General features: G+C 50.0%; 1 protein-coding gene across 2 annotated transcripts in view; it reads left to right on the top strand.

Moving 5' to 3' along the window:
• The first annotated feature begins 16,371 nt into the window (after window positions 1–16,371).
• Window positions 16,372–23,324, top strand: part of AGAP3 (ArfGAP with GTPase domain, ankyrin repeat and PH domain 3) — a 76,915-nt gene continuing 69,962 nt past the window's right edge. Inside the window, exon 1 of one of the 2 annotated variants that reach the window (XM_075214317.1) lies at window positions 16,372–17,587. In XM_075214317.1, the coding sequence (XP_075070418.1) occupies window positions 17,281–17,587 (307 nt within the window). In that variant the 5' untranslated portion in view covers window positions 16,372–17,280. The remainder of the gene's footprint in view (window positions 17,588–23,324) is intronic. The other variant, XM_075214318.1, reaches the window with a different exon arrangement.

Below are 23,324 nucleotides of genomic sequence, written 5' to 3' on the forward strand. Positions count from 1 at the left end.
TAATGTGGATTTAACTATTTATATACCTATAACTGTGTAGCTCTATTGTTTGATATCTGTGATAGTTAAATCAATATTATAAATACTGATTCTTATTAAGGATACATATGTGAAGCAAGGATAGTGTAAGGAATAACGGTGGTGAACCTAGGGTTAATGTTATATTTATATACTATGTTATGTTGAACAACGTTATGATATATGTGTGAATTGTGAATACAAGCTTTTCTGTGTTAACAGTAAAATACTTTGATTTAAATACATACATATGTTGTGAGTATTGATTATTTGCAACGAATATATACTGTGAAGTACTACTGAGATACAGTGATTATTGGATAAATAGCTCTGTAAAACTTGTGTTATTTGGTGTGGTCAAAAGACCGAGTAAGGCAGCACTGTGTAAGGAAAAGTGCATACAAGTGCGAGTTTTATAGCGAGTGTATCTAAGAACAGAATAAGAGGACAGCGTGCGCATGTAAGACGCTACCACAGGTCCTTTAACACCTGGCCCCATTTGATTGGCTGCTAGTAGTATATACTGGGCCTCCCTGTCGGTTGTAGGTTCTGTACTAAACTTTCCTGACCTGCTCTAGGGTTATCTGTTATATTCTCTGCTCTTTGGGATTTCTGTTGTGACCTTGGCTAGTTTCTGGACCCGACTTCTTCGCTGATTGCGCCTGATCTCTGCATGAATATCGGATTTCTCTTGCCTGCTACCTGCCCTGACCTTTGGCCTGCCCCCGTTTACTATGCTTGCTACGGACTCACAACTCTTGGACTGTTCCTGGATTGTGTCTGCCATTCCGGTAATTCCTCCTACCACTTGCACTAAAGTCTCCAAACATAAGCTCCTACTACCTAAGAGTGAAGTCCTGGGGGCATCTGATTACCTGATAAAGCTCTATGGAAAAGGCGGCTGCTAAAGGCGAAGACCTCTATTGCTAATTCTAGTAGTTCATGTTTGAGACATTTGCTGTTAGGTTTCCTATCATCATCATCAACATTTATTTATATAGCGCCAGCAAATTCCGTAGCACTTTACAATTGGGAACAAACATTAATAAGACAATACTGGGTAATACATACAGACAGAGAGGTAAGAGAACCCTGCTCGAAAGCTTACAATCTATAGGACAATGGGAGTTAGAAACACAAGGGCATGTGCTACATCATATTGCACAATGGACCAGCAAGACTGCAAAGGTAAAAGTACTGAGTGGGCCATATGTGTTGCAATGTTGGTCAGAAGGTTGTTGTCTTGCGTTAGCAGTGTAGAGGATGGTAATAGGGTAATCTAGGGAAATTAAGATGATGGTTGAGGAATATCATAATCTTGTCTGAAGAGGTGGGTTTTTAGTGAACGCTTGAAGTTTTGAAGACTAGAGGAAAGCTTTACTGTGCATGGGAGGGGATTCCAAAAAGTGGGTGCAGCCCGGAAAAAATCTTGTAACCGAGAATGGGAGGATGTGATGAGAGTGGAGGAGAGACGTAGATCTTGTGCAGAACAGAGGTGTCGAGTAGGGAGATATTTGAGACAAGTGAGGAAATGTATGTCGGTGCAATTTTGTTCATGTCCTTGTATGTTAGTAGAAGAATTTTATATTGGATTCGTTGAAATACAGGCAGCAAATGTAGAGACTGACAGAGTGGCTCAGCAGAGGAATAACGGTTTGCAAGGAAAATCAATCTAGCCGCTGCATGCAAAATAGATTGTAGGGGTTCAATTCTGACCTTGGGAAGACCAGTAAGGAGGGAATTGCAATAGTCGATGCGGGAGATGATGAGTGCATGAATTAATGTTTTTGCGGTGTCTTGTGTCAGATATGTGCGTATTCTGGAAATGTTCTTTAGGTGTATGTAACATGATTTAGATATAGAGTTGATGTGGGGAATAAACGACAGTTGTGAATCAAGGATTACTCCTAGGCAACGAGCTTGCGGGGTGGGATTTATGGTCATGTTATCAACAGAAATAGAAATGTCAGGCAGGAAGCTTCTGTTTTTGGGTGGGAATTTTATGAATTCAGTTTTTGAAAGATTGAGTTTAATTTGGCGAGAAGACATCCAAGATGAAATGGCAGAAAGACAGTCAGTAACGCGAGACAACACAGATGGTGAAAGATCAGGAGAGGATAGATAAATTTGTGTATCATCCGCATAGAAATGATACTGAAATCCAAAGGAGCTTATTAGTTTTCCAAGAGAAGTGGTGTAGATAGAGAATAGCAGAGGACCTAGGACTGAGCCTTGTAAAACTCCAACTGATAAAGGAAGCGGAGCAGAGGTGGATCCAGAGAAATTAACACTGAAAGAGCGATTAGATAGGTAGGATGAGAACCAGGATAGGACAGTGCCTTCAAGACCTAGGGATTGTAGCGTTTGTATGAGGAGAGAGTGGTCAACAGTGTCAAATGCAGCAGAGAGATCCAGGAGAATTAGAAGAGAGTATTGGTTATTATTTTTTGCTGTGATCAAAGATGCAAGTCTAACAAACCCTTTCTGGGCATTCATGCTAAAGGATGTGTTGGTCACTCACAAACCAAAGGTCTAATTAGCATGGGACTTTCTTTAGAAACTTTACAAAAACACAAATTTCTTCCAACATGGCAAATCACAACATTTCCAATACAAAATACAACACAATATCAAAAATCAGTACATTTGTATATAGCAGTGCACTGTGCCATTAATTGAAATACATTTCTACAATAGGTTATTTCTACGTCATCTAGCCACACTGAGCTTCCCTAAACTCCTTCCTGCAGACCTCTCTACTTTTCTAAGTTTAGACACTTTAGGAACCGGGGCGGTGGAAGAGGGATCTGCGTTGGGGCTGCTAGGGTCAGTCTGAATGTAGTCAGTCATAGGAAGTCGAATGTTATTGTCACTAATCACCTCTGGATCTGGAAGGCTACTAGGCCGAGGAGCATCACTGGGCAACCCCACAAGATCAGATTGGCTGAAAACAATATCCTCTGTGTGTCACCTTGCCAACTCCCCAATCGAGACATATCCTCGAAATGGGAACTTATTTTTGCAGTCCATCTACCAGTATAACTTTGGCAGTCCAACAATACTGCAGAAGGATCAACAAGGTGATGGCTCACTGCCATGATTGTGCCCCCCCCCTGAGTCTCTTATTCCTTCTCGCTGCAGGGTTCCCACTTGAACCGATTGCAGGTGCCTCCACATATTTTTGGGCCATGCAAATGACTCGCTTTCCTGAATCACTTCCAAGTCGTGCTCCAGGACTTGAATAGGAGCACGAGTCGGGGCTTGGGCTGTGGGACAGTTCATTTCTTAACCCTGTCAAAGTTAGCAAATTGGATAAAGTAATTTCAATTAATATCGAGCAAACCTGGTTGTCTTTGTCTGAAAATATGCGTAGAGCATGCTACGGCGTGGAAGGGCATACCCAGCCGCAATACGTGTCAGTAACAGTTTTTTTACACTTTTACACACATTCGCATAAATGCACACATTTGTAAATAGTACACCTTAATTGTAGTTGCAACACATAGTTATTTGTGTCGAAATATAGTAGTATTGATGTTTAATATTATAAGTTATATGCATGTTAGTAAAACATATGGTTCAGGTTAAAGGAAATGTGTCATGTCTGGTATCATTTTAATCCCCTATTCATCAGCAGTTGTCCGGTTCCTTTGCCGAAGAGATCGCACATTGCGTACTCTAGTTAGCGATGTTAGGGAATAAATGTTTAAGGTAATACTGACTATAAAATGCTAATAGACTAGTTGAGACTGCATTCTTGGAGGGAAAGTCGGAGGATCCCCTGGAGAGATGACCCCCACCTTTGGATATTTTGGTTCGAACTGGCCTATGATCTGCAACATCCTGGACCTTCCTGAAACCTGGACCAATAGAAGCAAGCCACATCATCTGCATTGTTTTACTGTATTTCTGACTGCATATAAGCAGGAGCTCTTCATCTAGTGAGCAGTCTTCTTTGACCACAGACTTCAGACCTGAATGACTGTTCACTGGATCCAGGGCGCCTGCGATAAGTAACGGCTGTACTTATTATTTCGCTTGAATTACTTTGCTACTTTTTGAGAATAAATATTTGTGCGTTGGCAACACAAATCGAGATTCGACAATTGTTATTGGATAGCGACAAAACGTGCATAACAATTTGGGGGCTCGCGGCGGAATTATGCTACCGGACGATATGCAAGACCAACGCATTTCGGTTCCCCAACAAAGGGTGGAGACGCGTCATATATGGGTAAGAACGCAATGTGTTCAAAACCTGTTTATCATTCTGTGTTGTGAAACCGAATGTTCGTCTTTGCATAATCTGAAGGAGCGCTAATTTTAAATATATAGACAAAAGAGAAAACTGTTTCTTTTTATTGTCATTTTGCGTTTTAAATGTATTGCATTGCTTAGCGTATGTGTATTTCCTGCCTAGCGTATGTGTACTTCCGGTAGATTTGACACGTGTTTGAACAATCGTTTTATAGTTTGTTATACATGCATAGTATAATCACTTGTTAAAACCTCTGAAACGTTATTACTATTGTTGGGAACTTGATTTTCTGCGCAGAAAACTAAAGTGTATGTGTGTGTTGATTTTGAAGTAAAAGTTGATTTACTGTTGAAAAGACCGGGATATCGGTTGCCGTCTGACGAGGCGGGCTGGACAACCGAGGCTAGGTATACACGGCAGGTATACTGGCAGCAAAAGCTCTGTTTGAAAGGAGAACAGGTAAAGAAGCCTTTAAAAAGTACTCCCCAATAGTAATCGCAAAGTTTAGCAATAGCTAGTATTGCTAAGCGGTGCGAGCGGACCGCATGGTTTATTGTGCAACCGTGATTGTGACTTGGGTGGAGCTACGGGAGGAATTACGCTGGTAAGGCGGGTAAACTCTGATGCTACCAGTTGTAATATACTCAACAGATTTTGTGGAGAGCCAGGATATCGAGGAGCTGATATTTCTGTTGTCCATAGTGATATTTCTGTGTTAGGAGGTGTGTGAGCGTAGCCTGTGAAACCGTCCACAAATAGGCTCTGTTTGAAAGGAAAAGAGTTAAAGAGGCCGGTAAAAATCTCTAGTAGGCTCTGTTTGAAAAGAGAACAGTTAAAGAAGCCCTGTTTGCGTAGCGTTGAGAAATAGTTTTTTTCACAATGGGTGCGAAGCAAACGCTAGAGATGGTTGATGTTGTGCTGCCTAAGGAAGGACCACTGGGTTCAGCGAGGTACCTTATGTTAAAGAAGTATGGTGCATACGCAACGGCGTATTGCGACAAGTGGGTCAAGATGACCAAAGATTGTGTTAGGCCTTTCCCAACAATAGGGAGTTTTAATTCAGAGGTACTGAATAATGTTAAAGATAAGGTTTGGTTGATTAAATCCACAAAAGTGAGAAATAAACATAATGATTGTTTGAAACTGTGGCAAATGGAAGGCAACACGTGGCAGAGCAGCCACTGCGCTGCGGAAGTAGGCGTGGCGAAAAGCACGCGCACAGCGGACGTAGCCGCTGAGAAGCGTGGAGAACTGAGCGCAAGCGCCCCCGCCGCCCTATGCGGTAGGGGGCGTAAGTACAGCCAGTATTAAAAATTATAAAAAAGAAATTGCTAAGTTATATCCTGTTTTAAGTCAGTTTAAAGCAAGTGTTTCTGAAGAAGAGGATGAACCCACTGTAATTTCAGCCATTGCCCATGCTATTAACATGCTAGAGGTTCAATGTAAGTATGGAAAGGGGGCAGTGGCTGAGATAGGTGAGAGTAGTGGAGTGACCACTAGGAGGGAAAGCATCCAAGGTACTGAAGCAGCAATTCCTGTGATTAATCCTGAAGGTAGTGAACCGGTGGGCACGTATCCTGTCCGCACAATAGCAGTTCCCAATGGGAAGGCGGATAAGGATGGTATAGTTCCTGTAAGAAATGTTACAATGCATTGTGCCTGGACTAGATCAGAACTACGTTCCATTATGACTGAATTTCCAGATCCTAGAAAAGAGTTGGCTAAGTGTCAGAAGTTTGTTAAAGACTTAGGAAACGCACACGAACCGACCAATAAGGATTGGCGTGTAGTGTTGAGGGCATGTCTTCCTCCCAATACTAACATACAAAAATTTAATAAAGATTGTTTGCTGGAGGAAGACGACACCTTGAAGATGAAGGTAATCAAGAGAATATTGAGAAAATTGTCTCACAATTAGCCATCTATTTTCCAGTAGTAGCAAACTGGAGCAAAATTTTCACCATCAAGCAAAAAGAGAGTGAAACGGCAGCTGATTATTTCTCTAGAGCTCTAGCATCAATGGCACAGTTTACTGGGATAACTGACATAAGAGAGGATCCACATCACAGGGAGGTGGCTGTAGGGGTGTTAATGGATGGTCTTAGGGAAAATTTAAAGACAAGAGCACAGACCTCATTACCTAATTGGAGAGGTATCACAGTAGATTCTCTTAGAGAGTCTGCTGTGGAACATGACAAAAATATTTTTAGAAAGAAAGAAGAGAAAAGTGATAGGTTGATGACGGTAAGTATTCAGACTTTAGAGGGAATGCGCACACAACCACAAACATACCACACATACAACACAGGTAATAAGGTAGTGGTATGTTTTCACTGTCATAAAGAGGGACACATAAGGAGATTTTGTCCAGAAACAAGAAAAGGAACACCAAAGGGGGATCACATAGATACCCACCAAGGAGAAACACACATAAGAGAACACACAGATACCCACGCATGTTATAGCAGCAAAAATTGCGCGGGAAAATGATAGTCAGCGCTAGGGGTCAGGTCATACCTGTAGTCTACAGCCAGTGAGGTTAACTGAGAGTCTGAGGGAAGAACCTACAATGATAGTTGAGATAAGAAACACACTTTTCTTGTAGATACAGGGGCGGCCAGATCTGTGATAACCTCTCCTTTCAATCTACAGGTAACCAGTAAAACTATTCCAGCTATGGGGGTAATGGGGAGAGTGTTACATCACCCTTTAACTAAACCTGCTGAGGTTACTATCGGGCCTCTGCATACCAAGCATTTGTTTCTCTTGGCTGCAGCAGCTCCTTCTAACTTGCTGAGAAGAGACTTGTTATGTAAAATGGGATGTGTCATATACTGTACCCCAGATGGTGTATTCCTAGATATACCAGATAAGGTTGCGCATGAGGTACAGGATATATTGGACATCCCACAAAGGTTAATGTTACACTCTACTGTTATAGAACAAAGCCCATCTCAAGTAAAGGGGATGTTGCTGGAGATACCGGGTTCCCTATGGACCAAAGATGGACAGGACACTGGATTGATGGCAAATGTAGCTCCTGTGATTGTAAATCTAAAAAGTGGTAGGATAGCTCCAAAAATCCCACAGTATCCATTAAAACTGGAGGTGGAATTAGGGGTATATCCTGTTATTGAGAGGCTGTTGCAACAAGGGATTTTAAATCGTACATCCAGCGCAGCAAATAGTCCCATTTTCCCTGTGAAGAAGAGTGGGGGGAGGGGCTATAGATTAGTCCAGGACTTAAGGGGAATTAATAAAGTTGTTGAGAGCCAATTCCCCGTAGTGCCCAATCCAGCTATCACCCTCATGCAGATTCCACCGTCTGCTAGTCATTTCACTGTCATTGAGCTGTGTTCTGCTTTCTTCTCAGTCCCTCTTCACCCTGACTGCCAATACCTTTTTGCATTCTCCTACCGGGGGGTGCAATATACCTGGACTAGACTACCCCAGGAGTTCATTGACAGCCCCAGTATTTTCTCCCAAGCCTTACATGACTGTTTACAATCCTTTCAACCTAGCAATGGGTCTGTTCTGATTCAATATGTGGACGATTTGTTGTTGTGCTCTGATTCTTTTATGTCATGTTTACATGATACTAAATTGCTGTTGCTCCATCTCTTGCAAACAGGGCACAAGGTGGTAAAGGACAAGTTACAGCCATGTCAGACTAAGATCAAATAATTAGGACACTGTCTCACCCAAGGGCTAAGACACTTGACGACCAACAGAATTGAGGCCATACAACACATGACTCTGCCGCAGAGCCAGAAGCAAATCCGTAACTTCTTGGGGATGTGTGGATACTGTAGATCCTGGATCCCAGGTTTTTCTATTCTGGCATTACCATTGCAGAAGCTAGTCTCTTTCTCAAAACCAGAATGTGTCGTACACACTTAGGAGTCAGAGCAAGCGTTCTTTAATCTTAAAGATAGTCTGACTAAAGCACCTGCATTGGGAATACCTGATTATGAAAAGCCTTTTGAGCTATACTGTACGGAAGCTGATGGTTGTGCAGCAGGTGTCCTCACTCAGAAACATGGTGACGCTAACAGACCGGTAGCATACTACAGTGCACAATTGGACACTGTGGCAAGATCACTCCCAACATGTCTCAGAAGTGTAGCAGCAACTGCTCTTCTGGTAAGTAAGAGCGAGGACGTAGTATTATAACATGATTCAACGTCAATACACCCCATGCAGTATCAGCTCTGTTAAATTCAGCTCAAACCAGACATGTCTCTTCAGCTAGATTCACATAATGGGAACTAGCTTTGATGGCACCCTCATCACCATCAAACGATGTAGCACCTTAAATCCAGCTACATACCTTCCATATGTGTCTCAAGAGACACAAAGGGTGGGAGGTGAGGAGACCCTGGCCCTGAGTGGTGATGAGTTTGGCAAGACTACTGATATGCATGACTGTATGGAATACCTGAACCAGACCTTTACTGCAAGGCCCGACATACGTGACATCCCCTTAGAAAATGTAGATTTTACGCTTTATACAGATGGGAGTTATCATAGACAGATGGAGACGGGAGAACTATGTACTGGTTATGCTGTTGTAGATGATCAGGACGTTGTAGAACCTGAACCCCTTGGCCCACCTCACTCAGCTCAAGTGGCCGAACTAGTAGCATTAAGGAGAGCTTGTGAGTTGGCAGAGGGTAAGTCAGCTAATATATATATTGACTCTAGGTACGCCTTTGGGGTAGTGCATGATATTGGGGCCCTTTGGCGTCTTAGAAATTTTACAACAGCAGCAGGCACACCAGTGGCACATTCACAACACTTAAAAAGGATATTTGACAGCGATACAGTTACCCAGGACAGTAGCCATCATAAAATGTAAAGCCCATACCTCTGAAGAAGACCCCGTGTCATGGGGCAAAAATAGGGCGGACAAAGCTGCCTCAAAGGGCAGCAGGGCAACCTATGACTGTATCGACCGAGACTATGATGGTTTTTCAGACATAGACATGCAGAAATTAACTGAAATGCAAGATTTGTGTTCCCTCCAGGAAAAGGCAGTCTGGAAGGCAAAGGGATGTGGTCAAGAGTCCTCAGGACTCTGGAGAGATGGACAAGGTAAGCCTGTAGCTCCCAGAACATACTATCCAAACCTGGCTGAAGTAGCACACGGTCTGACTCACCTGGGTAAAGAAGGTTTGTGCAAACTGGTGAGAGCATACTGGTGTGCACCTGGATTTTACTCTCAAGCTGGTAAGAAGGCAATGTCATGTCTTACTCGTTTGAGGAAAAATGTCGGGAAAACTATTCCAATTGAGCCATCCCATATCTCTCCTACAGACGGACCTCTTCAGGTAATACAAATTGACTATATCCAATTACCACCTTGCAGGAATCTAAAGTATGTGTTAGTATTGATGTGTTTTCTGGTTGGGTAGAAGCATATCCAGCAGCCACTAATACTGCTGTGTTCACTGCAAAGAAAGTTGTACAATAGTTTGTGTGTAGATTCGGTATCCCTGGAATCAACGAAAGTGATAGGGGTACCCACTTTACTGGTGATATCTTCTAGAACATGTGTAAGCTCATGGGAATCAGTAGCAGACTTCACACCCCTTACCGACCACAAGCCAGTGGTAAGGTGGAAAGAGTAAACGGTACTATTAAGAACAAGCTTGGTAAGATAATGGCTGAAACTGGGTTGGCGTGGCCTGAAGCTTTGCCTCTAGTCCTCCATAGCATCCAAACCACTCCTAGACCTCCTCTTAATCTGTCCCCCTTTGAGATTCTGTTTGGCCGACAGCCTCATTTTATCGTGAGTCCACAAGACGACTTGAAGTGTAACAATGAAGTCACTGTACAATATCTTATAAAAATGAGCAGAAAGCTAAAGCAACAACAGCAAAAACTAAAAATGCTGTCACCTGGTATGCCAGAGACGAACTGTCATGATGTTGAACCTGGGGACTATGTTATGATCCGCAATTTCTTACACTCAGGTTGTTTAACAGACCGTTGGGAAGGCCCCTACCAAGTGCTGCTGACCAGTACTACATCACTGAAGGTTGCAGAGAGAGACACTTGGGTCCATTCCACCCACTGCAGGAAAGTCAGTAACCCGGAGAAAGTGCGAGATACTGAGACTGACGACACCGATCTGTCACTCGTAAACCTGTTCCGGGAGACCTAAAACCTGCAGTCAAGACACCTGAGCCAGAGACGTTGCCCCAAAACTATCTTTCCAGCGATGGAGTGGCGGTTTTTGTTTTTCTTTTGTTCCAGGATTTTTCTTGTTTTACGTTTTATAGGACACTCTATTTTTGTGAAGGAGGATGGAAAACAGAAGCAGGATCTGGTAGTCATACCGATGAGATGGATGTCGAGGAAAAGTTATTAGAATACCCAAAGCAGCCCATTACCAAGCTTGGTCCAGGGGTTATGAAAAGGTCTGCTAGCCCTGGAACTCGGAGACAGTGTGAGGGGCTATTGTCTGATGAATATTGTACTTGTAAGTACTGTGACTCCCTAGTTGAAGATAAATGCATCCAGCGATGCCAGTCTACTGGTAATCTGGATTGGGGCGGACATCCTCTGGAGGATTATCACTCCTTAGTGGCTAAGGTTCTAAACCAAACTGAATTTGGGGTGTGCTCTTATGTGCCTCAGGGACAGCATAACATAGGAACAGTGCCGTTCCCACTAAACATCTCTGAGGTGCTCGAATTAAGGGGAGGGAGGTCCATAGAAGGGAAGTACAATAACACTAGGTCCCCTAGTTTGAAGCTTCGACAATACTCCTTAGACAGATCTTTACAGTGCCTAAATATCTCTCATGCAAAACGTCTGGAGAATTGGGAAGCTGATCTATCATCAGATCAGACAATGGCTCGCCACACTCATTTTGGAGGGAGAATTACAAGGTCACCAATAGGCAGGAATGTTGATGGACACCATAAATTAGGACGTGTAACCAAACATAAGACAGTATCCATTAGGAAGGTCTCCATAGGTAATTGTAAGAATGTTATCCATGCTGACACGTGTCTTGAACAAATGAAGACACTAGGCATGCGTAGTTTTGTCAAAACCCTATGTGATATAATTAATGGTCATACTGTTCCTTATGTTCTCCCTGTGTACTGTTTGTGGGAAAAAAGCTTATTCCTGGGTGACTCCGAGTTCCAAGGGTCTGTGTTTCTTAGGTAAACTGGTTCCTGAAATCATGACTATTACTCATGAAGAAATAGTTGGTATTCACAAGACTACATCCCCACCATACATACACACACACAGTATGAACACCAGGGCAAGAGAAATATGATTCCTGGTTTTCAAGTTATGGTTGCTCTAGATCTCACCAGGACCGCTCGGGGAACTTTACATTTTAAATATATTCAAAACCTACCTAAATTGATGGACAATATTACTGAGATGTATGGTGACACTTTCAGGTATACGGGAAGGGAGCTACAAGCGTACAAGAAGGAGTTGGTGCAACATAGGCTGGTACTGAATTATCTCACCTCTATTACTGGTGGATACTGTGTGACTTTGGCCACCCAGTTCGGTGTCAAATGTTGCACGTACATCACCAATAATACAGATGACCCCAATGAAGTTATAGACTGGAAGATGGATGAAATTCTGCAACTTAAATGGGAATTTCGAAGGAACCATAATTCTTCGTTACATGAGGTCGGGGAACAGGTGGCAGTTTGGTTCTCATGGTTGAACCCTGTAAAATGGTTCTCTGGTCTGGGGGAGTGGGTACAAGAAATGGTTGCTAGTGTAGGTAAGCTCCTTCTCCTTATACTTGGTGTCATCTTAGCAATTGGTTTATGTGTCAAATGTGTTCCTACTGTGTTGAGATGTGGAAAGCAGTCGTCTGAGGGAAACACTGCAAACGAGACTGAAATGGTGGTGAGGGATACCGAGATCATGGTCTGTGAAGAAGTGTTGTACAATCCTGAACTTGAAACGGTGATTTTGTGATAGTCTATTACACTATCAAAGGGTGGAGCTGTCGAAGTCAGCAAATTGGATAAAGTCATTTCAATTAATATCGAGCAAACTTGGTTGTCTTTGTCTGAAAATATGCGTAGAGCACGCTACGGCGTGGAAGGGCGTACCCAGCCGCAACCCGTGGCAGTAACAGTTTTGTTACACTTTTACACACAATCCCACAAACGCACACATTTGTAAATAGTACACCTTAATTGTAGTTGCAACACATAATTATTTGTCGAAATATAGTAGTATTCGGGGCATATTCAATTACCATTCCGGGCCACGAACTTAATCCACGTTACCGCAATAACGTGGATTTTAGTTCGCAGCCCATAAGGTTGCATACGAAAATCTGCGTTATTGCAGTACCGTAATACCGGCAATAACGCGCACTTTCCACAGTAACGCGTGCTACCGCAAACCGGAACCCTAATTGAATATGCCCCTTCATGTTTAATATTATAAGTTATATGTTAGTAAAACATATGGTTCAGGTTAAAGGAAATGTGTCATGTCTGGTATCATTTTAATCCCCTATTTATCAGCAGTTGTTCGGTTCCTTCACCGAAGAGATCGCACATTGCGTACTCTAGTTAGCGATGTTAGGGAATAAATGTTTAAGGTAATACTGACTATAAAATGCTAATAGACTAGTTGAGACTGGATTCTTGGCGGGAAAGTCGGAGCACATCCCCTGGAGAGATGACCCCCACCTTTAGATATTTTGGTTTGAACTGGCCTATGATCTGCAACATCCTGGACCTTCCTGAAACCTGGACCAATAGAAGCAAGCCACATCATCTGCATTGTTTTACTGTATTTCTGACTGCATATAAGCAGGAGCTCTTCATCTAGTGAGCAGTCTTCTTTGACCACAGACTTCAGACCTGAATGACTGTTCACTGGATCCAGGGCGCCTGCGATAAGTAACTTATTATTTCGCTTGAATTACTCTGCTACTTTTTGAGAATAAATATTTGTGCGTTGGCAACACAAATCGAGATTCTACAATCGTTATTGAATAGCGACAAAACGTGCATAACAACCCTTACAAGCTCTTGTCACCAGAAACATCCACCCACCTCTACTCGAACTGCTGCAGCTCGTTGGCAAATTCCTCATGGCTGAAGAGACTGCCTTAAAGTTCCAAAACTTTTGACCAGGAGCGTTCGGGGGTAATAGCTTACAGGTTTAGGAGAGCTCTTTTTACTACTTTATAGGGGCCACTCAACTGCGTATCGTTGCAGTGTATGGACCAAAATATTTGACCTACTCCTTCCTGGGTAAATAATGGAGTTTACAGATCATTTCAAATACCTGCAAATGTAAATCAATAGCATCAACACTGTACTCAAACGTGGTAAAGTGAAGGAATCGTTCTATCTCAGCACAGCAGTTAGTGAATGTTCACTGAGCGCTGCAGACTGTGGCTCCCTCTTATTTCTCCATATGTTGATAATGAGTTTGAACTCTGCCTCAATCACCTTTTCTCCTAAGGACACCAGCTGCGTCATTAACACAACAGTTTTGCAATTGCCATGGAGTTGAGGAGCTGGTAGTGGCTATTCATGCTGTGGAGTAGGGCAGCTGCTGGGAGCAGGCAATGGGCAAAGAGATTCTCACAAGTAGCTCTGGCTTTTCTGTCGGGCTATCCTCTCGGTCACTGTCAGCTGATCTATCTTGTTCAGCACCTTTTTCATGTCTTCTCTTTGTCGCTGTAAAATGGGATGCCAACACTTTTTGCTTGACACAGAATTTCGAGATCTGCTTTGAACATTGCACTGTACTTAGCCACACTGCAGTGTGTACTCTTCAGCTGAGTAACTCGGCTTTCCCAAACTGGTCCACCAGGAATTATCCTACCACTTATCACCAGAACCTGTGACAGAATGTGCTTATTCTGTCACCGTCTTTTCTCTGTCCACAGTATAGTTACGATTCCCTCTTACCGTCTGTAGCCCATCGTTACAGAACACTTCTTAGAGACCAGTTACTAATTGCGAGTGCCATCTACACACTAGTTGAAGGGGAGTAGTTTCTGCCACCATCAGACTCCTTCGCCGGCACCTGGAACCGCTTACTTCTGGATGTAGTGTTTAGCAGTTTCAGAGCCTCTCTGCTGGTGATTGACTGGTTCTTCCTGATCGCTTACTTAGAATAAGGACTGTAGATAGCAAGCAGAGGGTTGACACAGGATGTTAAGTTCAACACAGGACTGCCAGAGAATAAATAGATGAGCGTTTAGCTCTTATCTGTAGGTCACAAGGTACAGCAGGCAATAAATGACATGCAGGATCCTGAAAGCAAAGGACTGGTTTATTGTTCTCAAATGGTCCTTATAAGGACCATAACACTCCAGTGTGAGGTACTAGTGATCATTCAGTAGTACCTATGGAATACACTTTACATGGACAATACAGCTCTTTTTGTAGTTTCTCACAAATGCAGCAGGAGGTAATCAGCCTCCTGTCTCTTTAACCAATCCAGGCAATTCCTGCAGCTAGCAAGTCTTTCACACCTGAGTTGCTATTGCCATGGTCAGTGTATTTCCCTTCTGACCATTTATTTTAACTACATTTCAAAATTAATTTCAATATATTAGCCACTCAGTATCCCAATTTAACCTTTTAGGTGCCGCAGTATTGGGCATTAACCCTTCCCGTGGTGCGGTGGTCATTTTCTTAAACCACTTGGGCTATAAGGAAGACCCGGCCACAGGGGGACATTATGGTGTTTGCTGGTATTGGGGGACACTGTGGTGTATGACGGTATGGGAGGGGGACACACTGTAATGTGTATAGGTATTGGGGGGCACTGTGGTGAATGTCAGCATAGGGGGACACTCTGTGGTGTTTGGCAGTATGGGCGGGACACTGTGGTGAATGTTAGTATGGGGGGACACTGTGGAGAATGTCAGTATTGGGGGACACTGTGGTGTTTGTCAGTTTTGGGGGACACTGGTGAATGTCACTATGGGGGGACACTCTGTGGTGTTTGGCAGTATGGGAGGAGATTCTGTGGTAAATGTCAGTATTGGGGGTCACCCTGTGGTGAATGTCAGTATTGGAGGTCACCCTGTGGTGAATGTCAGTATTGGGGGACACTGTCAGTATTGGGGGACACTCTGTGGTAAATGTCAGTATTGGAGGTCACCCTGTGGTAAATGTCAGTATTGGGGGACACTGTCAGTATTGGGGGACACTCTGTGGTAAATGTCAGTATTGGAGGTCACCCTGTGGTGAATGTCAGTATTGGGGGACACTGTCAGTATGGGGGGACACTCTGTGGTAAATGTCAGTATTGGAGGTCACCCTGTGGTGAATGTCAGTATTGGGGGACACTGTCAGTATGGGGGGACACTCTGTGGTAAATGTCAGTATGGGAGGTCACCCTGTGGTGAATGTCAGTATTGGGGGACACTGTCAGTATGGGGGGACACTCTGTGGTAAATGTCAGTATTGGGGGGACACTCTGTGGTAAATGTCAGTATTGGGGGACACCCTGTGGTGAATGTCAGTATTGGGGGACACTGTCAGTATTGGGGGACACTCTGTGGTAAATGTCAGTATTGGGGGGACACTATGTGGTGAATGTCAGTATTGGGGGGACACTATGTGGTGAATGTCAGTATTGGGGGGACACTCTGTGGTAAATGTCAGTATTGGGGGACACTGTCAGTATTGGAGGTCACCCTGTGGTAAATGTCAGTATTGGGGGACACTCTGTGGTGAATGTCAGTATTGGGGTTACCCTGTCAGTATTGGGGTCACCCTGTGGTAAATGGGGGACACTGTCAGTATTGGGGGTCACCCTGTGGTGAATGTCAGTATTGGGGGGACACTGTCAGTATTGGGGGTCACCCTGTGGTGAATGTCAGTATTGGGGTCACCCTGTCAGTATTGGGGTCACCCTGTGGTGATTGGTTTGGTGGTCTGACCTCAGTCACCGGGGGCAGCGCCATATTTCCCGGCGGGTGAGGGGGGTACTCGGTGACCGCGGGTTCCTGTGACGGGGGCGCTGGAGTGAAGTCCGGGGGTCCCTGTACCAGGGGCGGGGGTCTTGGTGACCGGAAGTGGCGCTGTGAGCTGGGGGGTGCTGGTGACGCAGGCCGTGACGCAGCCGGTTTCGTGCCCGCGCTCTGTGTGTGGGAGTGCGCGCTCCCGGGTACCGCTCCGTTATTATCAGTCAGAGAGCGGCGGAGACCGGACACCACCCACCCCGGGACCCCCCCCATGTCCCGGGTCTGTTCCTGATCCCCCGTGTGCCGCCCCCCGGCAGTATCTGCCCCCATTCATCCCTCCCCCATCTAACCATCCAGCTCTCACTGGGTGTAATTACCTCCATCACCATTATTGCTTATTCATTTTATTTATTTACCTCCTCGTCCCTCCAGATCTGCCTCTTCATTCAATCGTCATCTGGTTTATTTACCAACAACCCCTCCACCCCAGTATCTGCCCTTCATTCACCCCCTCCACCCTGGTATCTGCCCCTCATTCACCCCCTCCACCCTGGTATCTGCCCCTCATTCACCCCCTCCCCCCTGATATCTGCCCCTCATTCACCCCCTCCACCCTGGTATCTGCCCCTCATTCACCCCCTCCCCCCTAGTATCTGCCCCTCATTCACCCCCTCCCCCCTGATATCTGCCCCTCATTCACTCCCTCCACCCTGATATCTGCCCCTCATTCACCCCCTCCACCCTGGTATCTGCCCCTCATTCACCCCCTCCCCCCTAGTATCTGCCCCTCATTCACCCCCTCCCCCCTGATATCTGCCCCTCATTCACCCCCTCCACCCTGGTATCTGCCCCTCATTCACCCCCTCCACCCTGGTATCTGCCCCTCATTCACCCCCTCCCCCCTGGTATCTTCAGCTTATTCAACCCCTCCACCCTGGTATCTGCCCCTTATATTATCTATCATCTGGTTTCTTTCCCTCATCATTTCCATCGCCCCCCTCCCCCCCCACCCCCCAATTAACCCTTTTTCCATTCTGCCCAACTCCCTTTCAATCACATCATGAATTTCCCCCCTTCTGGCCTGTCGGGGAGCCCTCAGTCTTCCCTCACTTCCCAGGTGTCCGTCTCCGGTGCCTCTGTCTCATCCCAATTTGGGACAGGACCCCAATTTGGCTCTGGACAAGTGGCAGCACCCCAGGCAGCTGGAGCACCTCCTTATGTCTTGTCCAACTCGGTGGCTATTAGGGCAGAAATTCAGCGGTTTGAGTCTGTGCACCCCAATATTTACGCCATTTATGATCTCATTGAGCGAGTAGATGACTTGGCACTGCAGAATCAAATCCGAGAGCATGTCATCTCCATTGAAGGTGAGTGTAATTGGTGAAGGGGGGCTGAGGAACAATGTTTGGGGGGGGTTTACACCTGGGCACTGAGTGCTGGGAAGATCTGTATATGGAGATGAGTAACACTGGTGTGTGGGAAGGCAGTATGGGGGAGTGTGTCTGGGGGTGGGAAGCTGTCCTACCATCCCTTACTCTGCAGAATTGTGATGCACCTCTTTTATGTCTTTGCACTTTATTATATTATCTGATGTTGCTTCATGTATAATTATGCGTCATGCGTAGCAGCTCTGTGTAAATAAAACCCTAACATGCAGACATGTGCTCCCGTCTGGGGACGTGATTGTGACGTAAAGCATCCTTGCATCCTCTTGTCGAAATCAGAGGGATTTCTGGCCAAGAGTCTTCAGCACCTCAAATGATGAACAGTAATTGTATGAGAGAGAGGGAAGCTGAGCCCCTGTGCCCGTAGTGAGAGGGAGGGAATCTGAGCCCCCGTGCCCCTAGTGAGAGAGAGGGGAGCTGAGTGCCCCTAGTGAGAGAGAGGGGAGCTGAGCCCCCGTGCCCCTAGTGAGAGAGAGGGGAGCTGAGCCCCCGTGCCCCTAGTGAGAGAGAGGGGAGCTGAGCCCCCGTGCCCCTAGTGAGAGAGAGGGGAGCTGAGCCCCCGTGCCCCTAGTGAGAGAGAGGGGAGCTGAGCCCCCGTGCCCCTAGTGAGAGAGAGGGGAGCTGAGCCCCCGTGCCCCTAGTGAGAGAGAGGGGAGCTGAGCCCCCGTGCCCCTAGTGAGAGAGAGGGGAGCTGAGCCCCCGTGCCCCTAGTGAGAGAGAGGGGAGCTGAGCCCCCGTGCCCCTAGTGAGAGAGAGGGGAGCTGAGCCCCCGTGCCCCTAGTGAGAGAGAGGGGAGCTGAGCCCCCGTGCCCCTAGTGAGAGAGAGGGGAGCTGAGCCCCCGTGCCCCTAGTGAGAGAGAGGGGAGCTGAGCCCCCGTGCCCCTAGTGAGAGAGAGGGGAGCTGAGCCCCCGTGCCCCTAGTGAGAGAGAGGGGAGCTGAGCCCCCGTGCCCCTAGTGAGAGAGAGGGGAGCTGAGCCCCCGTGCCCCTAGTAGAGAGAGGGGAGCTGAGCCCCCGTGCCCCTAGTGAGAGAGAGGGGAGCTGAGCCCCCGTGCCCCTAGTGAGAGAGAGGGGAGCTGAGCCCCCGTGCCCCTAGTGAGAGAGAGGGGAGCTGAGCCCCCCGTGCCCCTAGTGAGAGAGAGGGGAGCTGAGCCCCCCGTGCCCCTAGTGAGAGAGAGGGAGCTGAGCCCCCCGTGCCCCTAGTGAGAGAGAGGGGAGCTGAGCCCCCCCCGTGCCCCTAGTGAGAGAGAGGGGAGCTGAGCCCCCCCCCGTGCCCCTAGTGAGAGAGAGGGGAGCTGAGCCCCCCCGTGCCCCTAGTGAGAGAGAGGGGAGCTGAGCCCCCCCGTGCCCCTAGTGAGAGAGAGGGGAGCTGAGCCCCCCCGTGCCCCTAGTGAGAGAGAGGGGAGCTGAGCCCCCCCGTGCCCCTAGTGAGAGAGAGGGGAGCTGAGCCCCCCCGTGCCCCTAGTGAGAGAGAGGGGAGCTGAGCCCCCCCGTGCCCCTAGTGAGAGAGAGGGGAGCTGAGCCCCCCCGTGCCCCTAGTGAGAGAGAGGGGAGCTGAGCCCCCCCGTGCCCCTAGTGAGAGAGAGGGGAGCTGAGCCCCCCCGTGCCCCTAGTGAGAGAGAGGGGAGCTGAGCCCCCCCGTGCCCCTAGTGAGAGAGAGGGGAGCTGAGCCCCCCGTGCCCCTAGTGAGAGAGAGGGGAGCTGAGCCCCCCCGTGCCCCTAGTGAGAGAGAGGGGAGCTGAGCCCCCCCGTGCCCCTAGTGAGAGAGAGGGGAGCTGAGCCCCCCCGTGCCCCTAGTGAGAGGGGAGCTGAGCCCCCCCGTGCCCCTAGTGAGAGAGAGGGGAGCTGAGCCCCCCCGTGCCCCTAGTGAGAGAGAGGGGAGCTGAGCCCCCCCCGTGCCCCTAGTGAGAGGGGAGCTGAGCCCCCCCGTGCCCCTAGTGAGAGGGGAGCTGAGCCCCCCGTGCCCGTAGTGAGAGAGAGGGGAGCTGAGCCCCCCCGTGCCCGTAGTGAGAGAGAGGGTTGAGTGCCCGTAGTGAGAGAGAGGGGAGCTGAGCCCCCCCCGTGCCCCTAGTGAGAGAGAGAGCTGAGCTGAGCCCCCCCCGTGCCCCTAGTGAGAGAGAGGTGAGCTGAGCCCCCCGTGCCCCTAGTGAGAGAGAGGTGAGCTGAGCCCCCCCGTGCCCCTAGTGAGAGAGAGGGGAGCTGAGCCCCCGTGCCCCCCCTAGTGAGAGAGAGGGGAGCTGAGTGCCCGTAGTGAGAGAGAGGGGAGCTGAGCCCCCCGTGCCGTAGTGAGAGAGAGGGGAGCTGAGTGCCCGTAGTGAGAGAGAGGGGAGCTGAGCCCCCCCCCCGTGCCCGTAGTGAGAGAGAGGGGAGCTGAGTGCCCGTAGTGAGAGAGAGGGAGCTGAGCCCCCCCCGTGCCCCCTAGTGAGAGAGGTGAGCTGAGCCCCCCGTGCCCCTAGTGAGAGAGAGGTGAGCTGAGCCCCCCCGTGCCCCTAGTGAGAGAGAGGTGAGCTGAGCACCCCCGTGCCCCTAGTGAGAGAGAGGTGAGCTGAGCCCCCCCGTGCCCCTAGTGAGAGAGAGGGAGCTGAGCCCCCCGTGCCCTAGTGAGAGAGAGGGGAGCTGAGCCCCCCGTGCCCCTAGTGAGAGAGAGGGGAGCTGAGCTGCCCGCTAGTGAGAGAGAGGGGAGCTGAGCCCCCCGTGCCCGTAGTGAGAGAGAGGGAGCTGAGTGCCCTAGTGAGAGAGGGGAGCTGAGCCCCCCGTGCCCTAGTGAGAGAGAGGGGTGCTGAGTGCCCGTAGTGAGAGAGAGGGGAGCTGAGTGCCCGTAGTGAGAGAGAGGGGAGCTGAGCCCCCCCGTGCCCCTAGTGAGAGAGAGGTGAGCTGAGCCCCCCCGTGCCCCTAGTGAGAGAGAGGTGAGCTGAGCCCCTCCGTGCCCCTAGTGAGAGAGAGGTGAGCTGAGCCCCTCCGTGCCCTAGTGAGAGAGAGGTGAGCTGAGCCCCCCCGTGCCCTAGTGAGAGAGAGGGTGAGCTGAGCCCCCCCGTGCCCCTAGTGAGAGGGGAGCTGAGCCCCCGTGCCCGTAGTGAGAGAGAGGGGAGCTGAGCCCCCCCGTGCCCGTAGTGAGAGAGAGGGGAGCTGAGTGCCCCGTAGTGAGAGAGAGGGGAGCTGAGCCCCCCCCGTGCCCCTAGTGAGAGAGAGGTGAGCTGAGCCCCCCGTGCCCCTAGTGAGAGAGAGGTGAGCTGAGCCCCCCCGTGCCCCTAGTGAGAGAGAGGTGAGCTGAGCCCCCCGTGCCCCTAGTGAGAGAGAGGTGAGCTGAGCCCCCCCGTGCCCCTAGTGAGAGAGAGGGAGCTGAGCCCCCCGTGCCCCTAGTGAGAGAGAGGGGAGCTGAGTGCCCGTAGTGAGAGAGAGGGGAGCTGAGCCCCCCGTGCCCGTAGTGAGAGAGAGGGGAGCTGAGTGCCCATAGTGAGAGAGAGGGGAGCTGAGCCCCCCGTGCCCGTAGTGAGAGAGAGGGGAGCTGAGTGCCCGTAGTGAGAGAGAGGGAGCTGAGCCCCCCCGTGCCCCTAGTGAGAGAGAGGTGAGCTGAGCCCCCCCGTGCCCCTAGTGAGAGAGAGGTGAGCTGAGCCCCCCCGTGCCCCTAGTGAGAGAGAGGGCGCTGAGCCCCCCGTGCCCCTAGTGAGAGAGAGGGAGCTGAGCCCCCCCGTGCCCCTAGTGAGAGAGAGGGAGCTGAGCCCCCCGTGCCCTAGTGAGAGAGAGGGGAGCTGAGTGCCCCGTAGTGAGAGAGAGGGGAGCTGAGCCCCCCGTGCCCGTAGTGAGAGAGAGGGGAGCTGAGTGCCCCTAGTGAGAGAGAGGGAGCTGAGCCCCCGTGCCCCTAGTGAGAGAGAGGGGAGCTGAGTGCCCGTAGTGAGAGAGAGGGGAGCTGAGTGCCCGTAGTGAGAGAGAGGGGAGCTGAGCCCCTCCGTGCCCCTAGTGAGAGAGAGGTGAGCTGAGCCCCCCCGTGCCCCTAGTGAGAGAGAGTGAGCTGAGCCCCCCCGTGCCCTAGTGAGAGAGAGGTGAGCTGAGCCCCCCCGTGCCCCTAGTGAGAGAGAGGTGAGCTGAGCCCCCCGTGCCCCTAGTGAGAGAGAGGTGAGCTGAGCCCCCCCGTGCCCCTAGTGAGAGAGAGGTGAGCTGAGCCCCCCCGTGCCCCTAGTGAGAGAGAGGGGAGCTGAGTGCCCCGTCAGTGAGAGAGAGGGGAGCTGAGCCCCCGTGCCCGTAGTGAGAGAGAGGGAGCTGAGTGCCCCGTAGTGAGAGAGAGGGGAGCTGAGCCCCCCGTGCCCGTAGTGAGAGAGAGGGAGCTGAGTGCCCGTAGTGAGAGAGAGGGGAGCTGAGCCCCCCGTGCCCGTAGTGAGAGAGAGGGAGCTGAGTGCCCGTAGTGAGAGAGAGGGGAGCTGAGCCCCCCGTGCCCCTAGTGAGAGAGAGGTGAGCTGAGCCCCCCCGTGCCCCTAGTGAGAGAGAGGTGAGCTGAGCCCTCCCCGTGCCCCTAGTGAGAGAGAGGGGAGCTGAGCCCCCCCGTGCCCCTAGTGAGAGAGAGGGGAGCTGAGCCCCCCGTGCCCCTAGTGAGAGAGAGGGGAGCTGAGCCCCCGTGCCCCTAGTGAGAGAGGGGAGCTGAGCCCCCGTGCCCCTAGTGAGAGAGAGGGGAGCTGAGCCCCCGTGCCCCTAGTGAGAGAGAGGGGAGCTGAGCCCCGTGCCCTAGTGAGAGAGAGGGGAGCTGAGCCCCCGTGCCCCTAGTGAGAGAGAGGGGAGCTGAGCCCCCGTGCCCCTAGTGAGAGAGAGGGGAGCTGAGCCCCCGTGCCCCTAGTGAGAGAGAGGGGAGCTGAGCCCCCGTGCCCCTAGTGAGAGAGAGGGGAGCTGAGCCCCCGTGCCCCTAGTGAGAGAGAGGGAGCTGAGCCCCCCGTGCCCCTAGTGAGAGAGAGGGAGCTGAGCCCCCGTGCCCCTAGTGAGAGAGAGGTGAGCTGAGCCCCCCCGTGCCCTAGTGAGAGAGAGGTGAGCTGAGTGCCCGTAGTGAGAGAGAGGGAGCTGAGCCCCCCGTGCCCGTAGTGAGAGAGAGGGGAGCTGAGTGCCCGTAGTGAGAGAGAGGGGAGCTGAGCCCCCCGTGCCCGTAGTGAGAGAGAGGGGAGCTGAGTGCCCGTAGTGAGAGAGAGGGGAGCTGAGCCCCCCCGTGCCCGTAGTGAGAGAGAGGGGAGCTGAGTGCCCCTAGTAGAGAGGGGCTGAGCCCCTCCGGTGAGAGAGGGAGCTGAGCCCCCCGTGCCCCTAGTGAGAGAGAGGGGAGCTGAGCCCCCCCGTGGCCCCTAGTGAGAGAGAGGGGAGCTGAGCCCCCACCGTGCCCCTAGTGAGAGAGAGGGGAGCTGAGCCCCCCGTGCCCCTAGTGAGAGAGAGGGAGCTGAGCCCCCCGTGCCCCTAGTGAGAGAGAGGGGAGCTGAGCCCCCCCGTGCCCCTAGTGAGAGAGAGGGGAGCTGAGCCCCCCCGTGCCCCTAGTGAGAGAGAGGGGAGCTGAGCCCCCCCGTGCCCCTAGTGAGAGAGAGGGGAGCTGAGCCCCCCCGTGCCCTAGTGAGAGAGAGGGGAGCTGAGCCCCCCCGTGCCCCTAGTGAGAGAGAGGGGAGCTGAGCCCCCCCGTGGCCCGTAGTGAGAGAGAG

The sequence above is a fragment of the Mixophyes fleayi genome, chromosome 5 (genome assembly GCF_038048845.1).
Source record: "Mixophyes fleayi isolate aMixFle1 chromosome 5, aMixFle1.hap1, whole genome shotgun sequence".
NCBI classification, from domain to species: domain Eukaryota; kingdom Metazoa; phylum Chordata; class Amphibia; order Anura; family Limnodynastidae; genus Mixophyes; species Mixophyes fleayi.